This window comes from Lithohypha guttulata, assembly GCF_036872675.1.
Source record: "Lithohypha guttulata strain CCFEE 5908 chromosome Unknown scaffold_1, whole genome shotgun sequence".
Lineage (NCBI taxonomy): Eukaryota > Fungi > Ascomycota > Eurotiomycetes > Chaetothyriales > Trichomeriaceae > Lithohypha > Lithohypha guttulata.
Window position 1 is genome coordinate 2,931,924 of NW_027042750.1, and position 13,477 is coordinate 2,945,400.

Genomic DNA, 13,477 nt, shown 5'->3' on the forward strand with positions numbered 1-13,477 from the left:
TTCAATTTCAGATGTTTTCCCTGATCATCATTTAGTCATCTAGAGGTCCTGTAAAAGCACTGACACGTAATAAAGTCGTTATTTGGCGGACATGTGACAAGGCCGTTGGGAATACCTCTCCGTCATCAGGACGAAAGCAAGGCGCACAGTGTTTCGTGCGTGGAGACTCGAAAATCGGACACAGACATCTTCAAGTTTGCACCAGCAGTCTAGCCCGAACCACGCCTGCTGTGAACCATCGTTTTGAAGGTTTACAAGAATAATGCTGTATACGTAGTTTCAGTGCGAGCAGTACAAAGTTCAACAAGTCTACGTTCGATAGGAGAAGGCCTGCGGTGGTTCATCTCATCCGATTGATGATTAGTAGTAGCACGATTATGCTTCTTCTCTCAAGTTGTGACTCCAGGCTTTGGAACATCTCTGCAGCTATGATCGAAGCGCGAATTGCGTTGGAATTTCAGGTACATGGCCAGAAGATCAAGGCCAGAAGACCGACAACTTAGCGACCTGTGTAGCTAGACCTTATACCTGCAACAGACGAGCAAAGGCCACTGCTCATGATTGCAGGTATACAATTAGCACTGGGACATTCTGCATAGAGCTGAAGACAAGGTCTGACTTGCAAGCTGCAGGAACCGATATATTGGCGACTATCGATGGCAACACGAATGTTAATTGATCAATGGTACCCCTATGGCCGTGCCGGTCTGACCCCAAATTGAGGCCTCGCAGGCACTAAAGGTCCCAGACCCCGTGCCGGATAACCAGTAGAAAGAGTCAACCAAAGCCCAAGTGGATGCCCGTCAGTTCTCCCTTGTGTTTGGTAGGCCAGAATTTGTGCTAAGACAACCTTGTTTTTGATCACCGCTTCGACTTCACCGGGGTCCTTTCTGTGCAATTCTTTATACGTCAAACCTACCACTGGTTGCTTCTGAACGTTTTGGTACTCCTATCACACGTGCGCTACCGAAATACGTTCTGTCAGTATTCTAATAGCACGTACAATGAACCCGTGATCAGAAAGCTTGAGCTCCAGTACTTTGAGGCCAGCATGATCCCTGCAGTCGCGGTTCCTTGACCAATTCAAATTCTACGACACGCTGTCTTGTGAAACTTATGGCATGAGAACAAGCATCAACGAGCTCACTGCTAGTGATAGCAGTGAATAAGCTCTTGTCTCTCGACCAGTGGCCATGTCGTTCAGATCGTCCGCACCCAAAGTCACTGGTACCAGCATGCCTGCAAACTCGGACCAGTCAAGGGCGTCCAACAGTGGTAGACGAGGTCAGGATGTTGATGCTGGTGGCACAGCCCCTCCTAAAAGATCCACGAGATTTCGGATATCTGCAGCCATGAATCCAGCACCGACCGACATCGACGATCCAGCGACCTCTATGCATGCTTCACCAGCGCAAGCACAGGCACAGGCACAGGCACGAAAACCACCTCCTTCCTCCTTTGCCCAACCTGGTGTGAGCAACAACGAGCATTCTGGTATAGAAAACAGTCAGAATGCTGGGCCTCGGTCGTTTCTGCAGACGAGAAGGAGGCAGCCTTCGACAAATACTGCGAAATTACCTCTGGGTCCGCGCTCGATCGAACTACACTCACTCAGTAACAGGTAAGTCGACCGCACCTTCTCGGATGCTGATCACTAATGAGATGTCGTTTAGAGCCAACACTATTGCCATGAACGCCACGTTTAGCAGTTTCAGCGATACTCCTCCTTCTGACGATACCCTCTCCTTCGAACCTACCATGAACGATGTAAACGATTTCAACTTCGCAGTAATAGACCCTGTCAAGACCGTGCCTCAAGATGGACAAGGTATGGCCGCTATGCAAGCTTCAGCATTTCAAGAACCGACTTTCAACTTTGACGATTTTCACGACAACATAACGACTACTCCAAACCTCAGCCACTTCCCACTTCCTGGTAGCGTCCCGTCCTTACAACCTCACGACCTTTCTGCATTGTCGCAAGCGGAACAGAGGAAAGCTTCATCGCATACCACCATTCCTAAACCCACACGTAAGGTGTCAGGAGCTGGAGCCGCAGCCCTGGCTCGCAAAACTTCCTCTGCATCGACTACGAACAGGACATACGTCGCCAAGACAGATCAACCAGGAGTCGTAACCCCAAATTCGGGCTCTGCTGCTCGAGGAAGACGTCAAAGCCATTTCCCACCGAATGCGTTCAACAACGCCAACCCTCCTGTAAAAGCATCCAGAAAGTCTATCGGACCTGGAACAGTCGCTCCACCAGATGACAACGAGACTGATGTGAGACGGCACTTGAGCAATGGCGGCAGCAAGTCGAGCGCAGAAAGCAAAAGTCATAAGCAGCAGGCACAACCAGGTCGGGAGGGTTCCAACTCGCCTAAAGATGGAAAGACAAGACAGGCCCTGCTTCCTCACAGAACTCCATCTAAAGACCTACTGACACCCTCACGAACGCCAGATCCACAAAAGGCGGCGCCTTCACTTGGTCAAACAACACCTGGCAAACAAGCTGCAGTCCCATCTGGCACTGCGACGCCAGGAGGCTCAAAAAGGATGTCCATGGCTACAGGTCTGGGCGCTAGGACCATCAGTCCGACCGATGCAAGACGCATGAAACGCATGTCGACGATGCCAATCGCCCCTCCTGTACCAAATAGACGTATCTCTCAGGCTCCTCCTACCCCCCAACCAGAACCTGTGGTGTTACGACCCAGGTCGACCGCTCAGTCTCCGGCAGTTCAGCACCGAAAAAGTGTGACAACCCCGTCATCGTCAAGGACTACCCCAGATCCGAATCGTAAATCTTATAGCTCTGGCCAGTCTCTTTCCTCAAATACCAGCTACAACTCAACAAGGAACTCTGCCCACGTGACACCCAGAGCTCATGTTCATGGCTCAACTTCAAGACTGCCTACGCCAAAGCCGAGAGCCGAAAACGAGGACGAAGTTCCTCCTGTGCCAGCTATACCAAAATCTTATGATTCACCAGCCAGCGAGATTGATCAACCATTCTTTTCTGCTCGCTCGTCTGGTATGCACGCCTCGAGTAACACGCCTGCAGAAATCGTGGCTGCTATTGACCTTGCGAATGCTATGTCGATTCTAGAGCCTCCTATGTCTTCGCCTGAGTCATCACCGTCGTCACATCTCAGTGATCAACCGGCGTATCCTGATCAGGTCCGGACAATTGATGTCCCTGTACTGCAGCCAGATGAGCCACCGGTATATCCTGAGCCGCCGCAGGAGCATCTGCCGAAGACCCATGACCGACAGAAACGAAGTCAGCCAAACCTGAGATTACCTCCGCTCAACTTGTTGCCATTGAGTACTCCGACGACGGCGAGGATACAATCTTTGAAGGACTCAAGAGCTGGAACTATCGACACGCCATCGACACCTCCAGGAGCTCGGAATATGAAGACACCTAGCACACCTATGACAGCTTCAAAAGCGACATTTTTCGCTCGGAACAACAGGCCGGCCGAGGAGCAATCAAACACGATTCGCAGCAGTACTTCTCATTATGCATTGCGACATGAAACTCATCCGCTTGATGCTGGAAGTCCGGTCTTGCCGGCGTTCAACTTTGAAGCTGATAGTTCGAGCCACCGAAGCATATCACCTTTCATCTCCTCTTCCCTGCCGAAGGACACGGGCGAATTTGGCAATTTTATGCGGCCTAACTTTAGTACAGAATTAAAACGCACAGCAACACTGCAAAAGCCCAACGGTCCTAGGGCGCCGAGCTATTCGATCTCTGTGAAACCGGACTCCTCAACCCCAATAACTGACAATTCAGGGAACAGCACGCCTTTAACAATTGTAAACACATTCAGTCAAAACGTGCAAAGGAAAAAGAGTGATGCGAAATTAGCCGATCTGTCAGGAAATGATTCGGAAGCGGCCCGTTACGACAACATGCCTCCGCCAAAGCTACCGGCTTCTGCAACCTGGTCTAACCTCTCGTCTAAAGCTTCTGCAAGCCCGACACAGAAACCAGGCTTCTTTAGGTCAAGAAGAAAGACTTCGGGCTCAAGCAATCACACGCTAGATCGCCAAGAGAGTATGGATGGTATAACGAACCGTACCACCGATACACGGTCATCCCTCGAATCTGCACGTACGTCTCTGATGGCACATACTAACAGGTCAGGCTCTATTCTCGGCCAGAGTGCTACTATGAGTTTAAAACCAAATATACGGCAAGATTCGCCGGCTCCAGAAGATCTTCTGGATAAGGATGATCTTATTGCTGAAGATGAAATGCGGAAACTGGCCTCTAAGCGCAGGGATTTGGAAGCAGCCGCAAGGAAGCTAGACTCATTGCGCGTCAGGGCAAAACCGGTGAAGCGTATTTCTGCCTCCGCAGCTCTACAGACAATCAATCTGAACATTTTCGAGCGTGGGGAAATCATCGACTTTCCAGATGTCTACTTTGTAGGCACAAGGCATGCTAAAAAGGTCATTGGCGACCTGTCCTCTGCAGCCACCAATTTCGGATATGACGATGAACGTGGAGACTACAATATCGTGGAAGGCGATCACCTGTTGTATCGATATGAAGTGATAGATCTACTCGGAAAGGGCAGTTTCGGACAGGTCGTTCGATGCATCGACCACAAGACTGGCCAGCTCGTCGCTATCAAAATCATCAGGAACAAGAAGCGCTTTCATCAACAAGCCTTAGTTGAGGTCGATATCCTACAGAAACTGAAGGAATGGGATCCAAACAAGAAGCATAATGTCGTAAACTTTGACCAGAGCTTTTATTTCCGACAACATCTATGCATCTCAACCGACCTGCTAGATATGAATCTTTACGAATTCATTAAGATACATGATTTCAGGGGCTTCTCACTGAAGCTCATTCGACGCTTCACGAAACAGATGCTTGCAAGTTTGATTCTGCTGCACCACAAGAGGGTGATACACTGCGATCTGAAACCGGAGAACATTTTACTTGCCCATCCTGCACACGCTGATATCAAGGTCATCGACTTTGGTTCTAGTTGTTTCGAGAACGAGAAGGTGTATACGTACATCCAATCACGATTCTATCGTTCTCCTGAAGTTATTCTTGGAATGTCATATGGCATGCCGATCGATGTGTGGAGTTTAGGATGCATATTGGCTGAGTTATACACTGGCTATCCGATATTCCCGGGCGAGAACGAACAAGAGCAATTGGCTTGTATCATGGAAGTTTTTGGTCCACCAGAGAAGCACCTCATTGAAAAGAGTACCAGGAAAAAGCTGTTCTTCGATTCGATGGGCAAGCCACGTCTGACAGTCTCTTCCAAGGGGAAACGGCGTAGACCTAGCTCCAAGGATCTCCGTACAGTGCTCAAATGCGACGACGAAAATTTCCTTGACTTCATCACTCGATGTTTGAGATGGGATCCTGCGCGACGCATGAACCCTCAAGAAGCCTTACACCATGAGTTCATTACTGGAGTCAAGAAAGCTCCGGTCGCCAACAGGCGAACTGTCGTGAGTGCTGTCAACTCGCCCATGAAACGTGGAAACACCACTGTTGTTAATGGTGCTGTGCGACCACTACCACAACCTCCAGCCACAGGAGGTCTCAGGCCACTAACATTGGGCTCTCTTGCTAGCACCTCTCCAAGTAAGGCAGGTCCGCGACGACAATCAACGACGGCTAATAGTGGCCCTATCAACGCAAAACGAACATCGAACACGATGGGAGGCACGAACGTCGGACGAATTGCAGTGAAAACGGTTAATGGAAGGACGGATATGGCTACGGCTGCTGCTGCCGCAAGCCTAGTGAGGTAAAACGATGTTCAGAGCTTTTGCGACCAGTCAATAACGGGAATTTGAGCTAGACCATGGTGCCACCAAAAGCATTATTAGTGAGCGAATGATTGATTGCGTCTGCTATTTCTACGAAAGTATGTATGTTTGCCTGCATTTTTGTCATTGTATGGACTATCTCGATCACTGCGTTGATCATCGTCGCGGCGCTATCGGTTTTGTGGTTGCAGGCGCAGGAGGTCAAGCTGCACGAGTAGCGGCGATGTCGAGGAATAGCATCTGCACAAAATATCATGAAATCTTAGGATTCGAACAAAAGAGAGAAACAGCCTCCAGCCTGTTATGGTTATGGTAGTTCAAAGCACAATATTATGAAGTAATGACAGAATTGTCTATGAATTTATAGACGTGGTTGAGAGTCATTGTGTTTTGCCCACGTCCACGCATTGCCCTTAGATAGCCCGTGCAAATGGCCTAGTTGGCACTCGTACTTGTAACAGATGCAGCTAAATACTGAGCACGAGGTATTGCAGGTCAGTCTTCACAACGAGCTCATATTACTGGAGATGATCAGATGTAGCATAGAAACCAAGAGCAGATCAACATTTTATCTCTTGCCAGGTGGCCCAAAGGACATAGGTTCACCGTATCGATCCTGCCGAGAAAATCTGTTTGTCGCAGCATCCCCTTTGAACATTTAGGTTGCCTAAGGAGACTGACCAGGTCGTAGGCCACTTTCAGCAATACACCGCTCACAGCGACAGATTCCTCCCAGAACCTCTCTTAAACGGTCTCTGCGATCTTGTACGGATAACTCGATATCTGTATAGTGACTGAAGATCTCCTCTCCAGCTTTGATCCCCGTCCATGCCTCTTGACTCGCAGACTCGGGCTGCCACTTTCGTTCTTCCGCGGTGCGCACGAAGAATTCGCGGACACCCTTGGGCGTCCATGTAACATTGGGAGCACAAGAGTGGTTCGCTAAGCACCACAAAGGATGTACTGAAGCGATCTCAGGCTTGCCGTCGAAGGTGCTCTGCGTTGCGTTTGCTACACCGCGAAATTTCGAGAAGAGGATTTGCAGGATCCAGAAGTCAAAGTTTTGCAGCCAATGAGCTGAATAAGGCGTTGCGTTGGCGCAAGAGAGCGAGAGTGTCGAAAAGTAGTCGAGTACGTATTGTAGGTTGTGTAAGAATGAGAATGGTAGTGTGCGTGGAGGTGGCTCATAGGAATTGTCGTGACAGGCTGAGAGGAGGGAACAGGGGTTAAAATCACCCCAAAGATATTTGATCTCTTTCAGCTGTAGTGGGTGCCTCTGTTGTGTTATCGACATCGCAATCGTGCGTGTTAGTAGTAGGAAGTACAGATCCCACTCCGGGGTATCAGTGTTTGTTGGTCGCCCAATCGTGCTGAGGTCGTGATTACCGCAAATTGGAGCACCTTTGAAGTCTCCTTCTATCGAATCTGGCGTCTGATCTTCGTCGATACTGTCCCTGCTCTTGAGATCACGATTTGTGGTACTCTCATCCTCTGAGTAAGAAGTTGCGTCTTCATCGGACTGATCTTCTTCGTCGTCGTCAATAGCAGGCTGATGGTATTCTGAAACAGCTCTTGCTCTACAATCTTCGGAGCAGAAAGTGATGTCGCAGTCGCTACCAACACATTGTCGGATATCTTCGAACGGTATGCCTTCGAGCTCTTGACCGCACGCATCACAGATGGCATCCTCAAGGGGTCTAATGGCAGTAAGGATAGACTTCTCGGCCAACACTTGCGTGCCTGGTTGTAGGTCGGTCTTTGCGAACAGTCCAAGTTGATAGGAGAGCTCCTCTGTCTCGGCACCGAAGGTATCGAACGCCGGTAATGCTGTGATTTTAGCTTCGAGGTCACCGGAAACCCGTGACAACGACTCGTTGATTTCGTATATTGACTCTGATGAGTTTCGATCTGGCTCGTGCCTCGACCAGGGGTAAATTTCTCTGCGCGACTTGCCAAAACGAGACGAGTCAACAGACTCTGACTCTTGTTTATCTACACCAACAGCCTGGTCGTTTCGGATAGATGTTTTGCATTGACCTAGGTCATATTTCTGCTGCTCGACTGGAATCGAGGAGAGGCTTTCTGACAATCTCTGTTCTTGCACAAGCTCTGTATGTAATGACCGTGCGTCTTTGACAGCCCCAAGCCTATACAGACATCTTATCAGGACTGTAAGGGATCGAACTCTCAATTGTTGAACCGTGTCCATGTCCTGATCGTCGTCAGAACAAACAACCCAGGGCGAGCCGTCTAGATTGTGGGCCTCGAGGTCAGTGACAAACTCGTCGCTGATTGCTTTCTGGCAAAGAGTGTAAACAACAAAAGCATCAAATGCCGCCAGATCGTCGTAGTCCAAGGCTTCGTATACAAGTGCTCGCTGTAATATCAGAGGCGGATGGCACTTCCCATGTTGTACCAGCCTTGCAGTGAGCCATTCTCGATGTAGAAGGAGCTGAAAAATCCTGATTGCGGAAGATTCTTCTTCGAGCTTATCCAGAGGAATGATCTGTATAGAAGATGCTTTCTCCTTTAAATCCTCCGATGTGTTACTGGCAAAATACAACTCTGTACTGTCAGCTTCTCAACATTTTGATGTGGACAGCGAACGCTCGTTCAGGGTCATACACCTTCCTGCGACTACTCGCATCTGCGCATACGACCATCTTGTGTCCCGTCCATCCAACTCACCTTGAAGATGATCTGGAAGCACAGAGACGTTGATTTCTTGCCCCAGCTCTATGTTTGGAAGAGCGTAGTCACTAGCAGACGCCTTCGACATGCCGCTTCAAAGCCTGCAATGTGACCTACAACATGCACAAATTTGATCAAAAAAGTTATTACCGGTGAACTGGTGGGTTGGAAAACATCTATCTCCGACATAAAATTTGCTGGTGGACTTCCCAGGGATGATATTGCCTGTTCACTGAGCAAACAAGTCGGCAGTATCGGCATCCCACTGAAATCAAGAGCAAGTCTTGCGTTGACGTTCTTTTGGTTCGCGTTCAGTGAACACTTGCACGAAGTCAGTTCCCATGAAGTCTTGAGTTCTATACGAGTCTAATGGGCGAAGTCATGGTTACAGAGAAAGAGAATGACGATCATAGATTCGAGTGCTAGGCAGCTACAGCCACTTGTGCGACCATGTAAGCTGGATCTACGTCGATCTTGTCGCCGCGGTCTTCGAACGACTGCTTCCAGCCTTCCTCTTTTGATTCTGCAAACGCATACTGTCGCGCCCGTTCTGCTGTGTGGCGTCCATTTACTGGACCTTGAGGCAGGACGAGCTCAAGCTGCCGAAGATGCTGATAATCCACATCGCTTTCGACGAGACTGGCAAGCAAATCATGTGTGACATTTTTGCACATCCACAAACTCAATAGGTCGACCCTGTGTTTGTTCAGATCCTTCAGCCACGTGAAATGCTCCAATTGCTGCATAATCAGCCTTGGACAATTCTCGAGCTCGATACTGTTAAGACACGTCGTCTCAGATGCACAATATCTCCCCAGCCAAGCAACAAATTCTCGATCGACTCCAGTCACGTTGTTCAGGTGCAGTTCTCTTAATCTTGGATTGGCCTCGATAAACCTGCGTAATTGTGTGGATGTGAGACCTGCCCGCTGGATTTTCAGCGATCGAAGTCCTCGCATCCGCAATGCTTGCTGATTATCTGAACCTAAGCCAACAAGAGCATTCCAGCAGGAGCTCCCCTGTGGCGCTTTTTGCCAATAGCTCGAGGGTAGAGGTGAGCCATGAATGTACGGGTGGCAGAAGTTCAAGTCCAGATGTTGAAGTTTGGACAAATTTTGTGCCATGGCCGTGGTAAGTTCAGTCGATCGTATATCATACATAGACAACGATAGCGATTTCAGGTTCCGCAGTGCCTGTTTCTCGATAAGATCAGCAGCAATCCGATTCTGAGCTAGAACGTGCTGGTCGAGCACTAATGCTGGATTCTGTTCTTTCCTTGACTTAAGACCAGGACATTCTGAAGCCTTGGCGATATTGATCTGAGAGCAATCCTGTCGATCCAGCTGATAATTTGTCTGCAACATCAGTGCAAGTTGACAATGAATATCTCGCGGTAGGACGGCTAAATTGAGATGCTGCAGCAATCGATATGCCTGTGCACAGCTTGTTCGACTAGTGGCAGAAAAGGCCAGTAAGGAATGAAATGGCAGATTTGTGAGTATCAAGTCTACCAACTCAGATGGCAGCGAAGTCAACGAGGTCGTCATGCTTTCTTTTTGTTGGTTAGACGTATGCTAGACTACCAGAGACTTGGAATGGTATCCAATGGTGCCTGTATGGCTGTGAGGCTTTCTGCTCAAGCACCAAGATGATCAGCCACAATCAGGGGCGAAATGCAGACAGGGTCAAGAACAGGTCTGTCACAACATGAGTGATTGACATCTTTCATTCCGCTTGTGGAAGCCATGGTAGTAATATGCGAGTTGGGACGATACTGCCCACAATCAATCTAGCTCATCTGGCAAAACATTCCTTCCACGTCCGAGCTAGAAAAGGGCTAGAAGTAACAATGGCACACATGTGTTGGTCTAGGCCCTGCATCTGAGCACCTTCACATCTGGTTTCGCCGGGCGGGAAAACTTCGTTACCAGTACGTCGGATAAGGTGGATCCCGGATTCCAGGCTGGGTTAACCCAGAAACCTGGAAAAGACTCTTCGACGTTTTTTTCGATCGCGATCGATAATCTGAGGAGTCCACCCAGTGTGGCGTTTCTGTAAGGTGCCTCCGCGCCACGTGGTGCAACAGTAAATGGCCTGTTTCGTGTTGGTCGCACAGACACAAGATCGATCGGAACAACGAGTCTCACGTCTGATTGCGTACGACAGATGTTAGGGGAACACTGTAAGTATGCGGTTGTAGTTATCAGGTCCCAGCATTATCTTTGCTTGCACTTGAGTACAACGAAGCCTCCACACGTCCTTGGTTGCTTATACGCAGGCAGGTCACAGTCAAAACATTTGATGTGAACAAGGTATCACCTTGAAGGTATAATTTATCTAGTATCAAGGAACTTCAAGGTGCAGGAACGACTGTACCGGTGGTTCTTGCTATACAAACATGCGGACGCAAGACAATCCAACTCTGCCTTCATCAGCGTCTAAACCTTGTCTCCATTCCCGTGTTTTGATTCCATGCAACTTCAAGCAGACATCGTCTTTGTGGCTCGTAGCAATACCATTGGTTCAGTAGGACACCTCATCTGCTTCTTGCTGTTCGTACGTAACTTGATAGCCAAGCTGCTTCAGTGCACGTACTGGATTCTGTACTGCAGGATTCAGCAATTTCATCAACGACTGTACAGCCTCTGCCGAGGACTTTAAGTTGGCATGTTGGTGAAAGAGCTGATTGGCAGTTATGGAACGGGGTCCTTCTTTTGACATGTCTAAGGCTTTAACAAGCATGAGACTCTTCAAGATCGTCTTGCTGCCCAGATCGTTGCAGGAGACACCAGTACCAGCAGACTTGAAGTGAGGCTCCTCGTGTCGAAGTAGATAAGAGTCAATGGAATTGGATAGCGCTCTGCGCCTGTCGAGTAGCAGAGGAATGGGTTTGCATGCTCGGTTGGCTGGCGCACAAGGCTGTCTCTCTGCCACGACCACGAGTGCAGCTTCTAATAAATCGTTGTCATAGTTATCCAACCAGAAGCCCAAAAATTGGCGTTTAAGTTCGACGTCGCGTGTAACGTTGTGTATCCACAATATAGATTCGTAAGATAGGCTCAAGGTGCCATAAAGCAGCGCAGCTTGAACATGACTTTGAAGCAAATTGATTTCGGGACTTTGGTACTTCTTCAACAATTGTGATCGCAACATATCGTGGTCCAGAGTTGCAAATTCCTCTATTAGCTTGGTCGTTGCTTGAGAGGCGGCGACATCTTGGGGCCCCTGCCAGAGTTCTTCGCAGGTCGTGGACTGCTCTACATGGTCCAGGAGAGGCGTTCGAGAATTCACCTCGACGTGGTCCTCGGGCATAGGCTGCAAAACTTCATCGACGTTGGTCAAAGCTGAAGTAGCTGCTGGTCCTTGGTCTCCGTCACAAGCAGCTGTGTCTGGAACATCTTCGTACAGAGACTCTTGGCCTCGACGTTCGAGAGTGGTGGGCCCGGATTTCCTGACGGCTTTTGTTCTTGGTGACTGCTGATATTCGTGCCGCCTTCTGCCAACCTCGTACATCATGTCTACAGAGCTGCATTGCGTCTGAGACCCAGTCTTCGACAGCTTTTCAAGACGTGCTTGGGAGATGAATTTCTTTCTCTGCAGATCCTTATCGTTCGGAGCGTCGTGAGATTGCAACTGCGTTACTGTTTCTCCTTCCTTAGAGTCCCTAGTATGTAAAGGTGGGAAGTTTTCCTTGCCAGTAGGTGCACCGGCTCGATCTACTCGATCTGATTCCTCTTGTGCAGCATGAATCTGTTTCAAAGGGGCACGCCTGGGCTTAGCCAAATTTGAGGCCTGTTTCTTTGCTTTCTCAGCCATTCGCGCAGCGATTCCAGTGAGCTCTATTTGCTCTTCTAGTAGCCCATTCTCAACTGAAAAGAAGGCACCCATCCACATTTTTGGCTGTGTGGTATCCTCAGAAGGTATATACAAAGTCTTCCTTCGGGCAACATGTCGTTCGACTGCAATTCTTCGCGGTTCAGGGATTCCGTCCACAGCATCTTCTTGCCTGACTACTTCTTCAGATGTTCTTGAAGACGGTAGACATGAACGTCTAGCCGCTCGGCAAGCTCTTTGCGGTTGTTTTCCGTTGTATCTCCGTACTTCGGCCTTAAGGACAGGCTCTAGGCTGTTGATCGGTTCTCTGGTCTGCGTAGCAACGCGTCTGGCGGGTTTTACAAGCCCTGACGATGCTGTCACTTTTTGCGCTCCTTCATTTACACCTGTTCTCTGTGCTTCATCGTTTCCGTCCTCGTGTATCACGAAATTGCTGTTCCCTCGACGCGCAAATCCAGCTCTTTTAGGTTTCACGTTGCGAAAAGATGCTTGAAAGGCAGTTGTGTATTCGAACTCCGTGCTTGTGTCTTCGTTGTAGGTGTCGTCAAAATTCGCGAAGGAGCCTATCGGTACAGGACAAGGTGTCGCAAGCGATCGTCTCATTGTGTGGTTGATTTCGGTCCCGCTGTAGTAGGGTGAGAGTGACTGTGAAAAGGTAAGATTTCCTGACTGCTGCCCCTATGGAGCACTGAACTTGAATGTGGGACGCGTCGGACTAGTCGTTGCCACGGCAACAAGGCAAGGGCGTCAGCCCCAGCTCGCTTCTTCGCATGCCATGTTCTTCGATCCGAAGTGCTGGACCGTACAGTATGTATGTCATGACCTATCGTCACGCTGTGACGAAAAACGACATCATTGAATCAGCCTCAGTACTGATGAACATACAATCGACGAGCGTGTCTCTTTACGCTCACCAGCATGCGAGCCATGACGCGTCTCTGCCATCCCCACCGAGATCAAGAAGCGTGGCAGCAGACTTGACAAAGTGACGTGACTCTTGGTGTGATGGTTCAATGTTACAGCTTGCCAAAGTCTCGGGAGCAGGTTCTCGCCGACCACTACACAGTTGAGGAAGCTTTAAGGAAGGCAAAGATAATGTAAGTCGTTTTGAACAGGTATGTGAGCAATATTACCA

General features: G+C 49.1%; 3 protein-coding genes across 3 annotated transcripts; 1 reads left to right on the forward strand and 2 right to left on the reverse strand.

The window, feature by feature from the left end:
* Nucleotides 1-1,193: 1,193 nt before the first annotated feature.
* Nucleotides 1,194-5,799, forward strand: POM1 (serine/threonine protein kinase, CMGC, dual-specificity; the record flags this gene model as incomplete). The annotated part of the gene is made up of 2 exons (XM_064895456.1): nt 1,194-1,621; nt 1,674-5,799. 2 exons carry the CDS (start codon nt 1,194-1,196, stop codon nt 5,797-5,799), a joined length of 4,554 nt encoding a protein of 1,517 aa, XP_064758143.1.
* A 685-nt stretch (nt 5,800-6,484) lies between these two features.
* LTR64_001076 (uncharacterized protein) lies at nt 6,485-8,596 on the reverse strand (the record flags this gene model as incomplete). The annotated part of the gene is made up of 2 exons (XM_064895457.1): nt 6,485-8,382; nt 8,506-8,596. The coding sequence occupies 2 exons, from the start codon at nt 8,594-8,596 to the stop codon at nt 6,485-6,487; spliced, it is 1,989 nt and encodes a 662-aa protein (XP_064758144.1).
* Nucleotides 8,597-11,031: 2,435 nt separating this feature from the next.
* On the reverse strand, nt 11,032-12,945 carry LTR64_001077 (uncharacterized protein; the record flags this gene model as incomplete). The annotated part of the gene is made up of 1 exon (XM_064895458.1): nt 11,032-12,945. One exon carries the CDS (start codon nt 12,943-12,945, stop codon nt 11,032-11,034), a length of 1,914 nt encoding a protein of 637 aa, XP_064758145.1.
* Nucleotides 12,946-13,477: the final 532 nt, after the last annotated feature.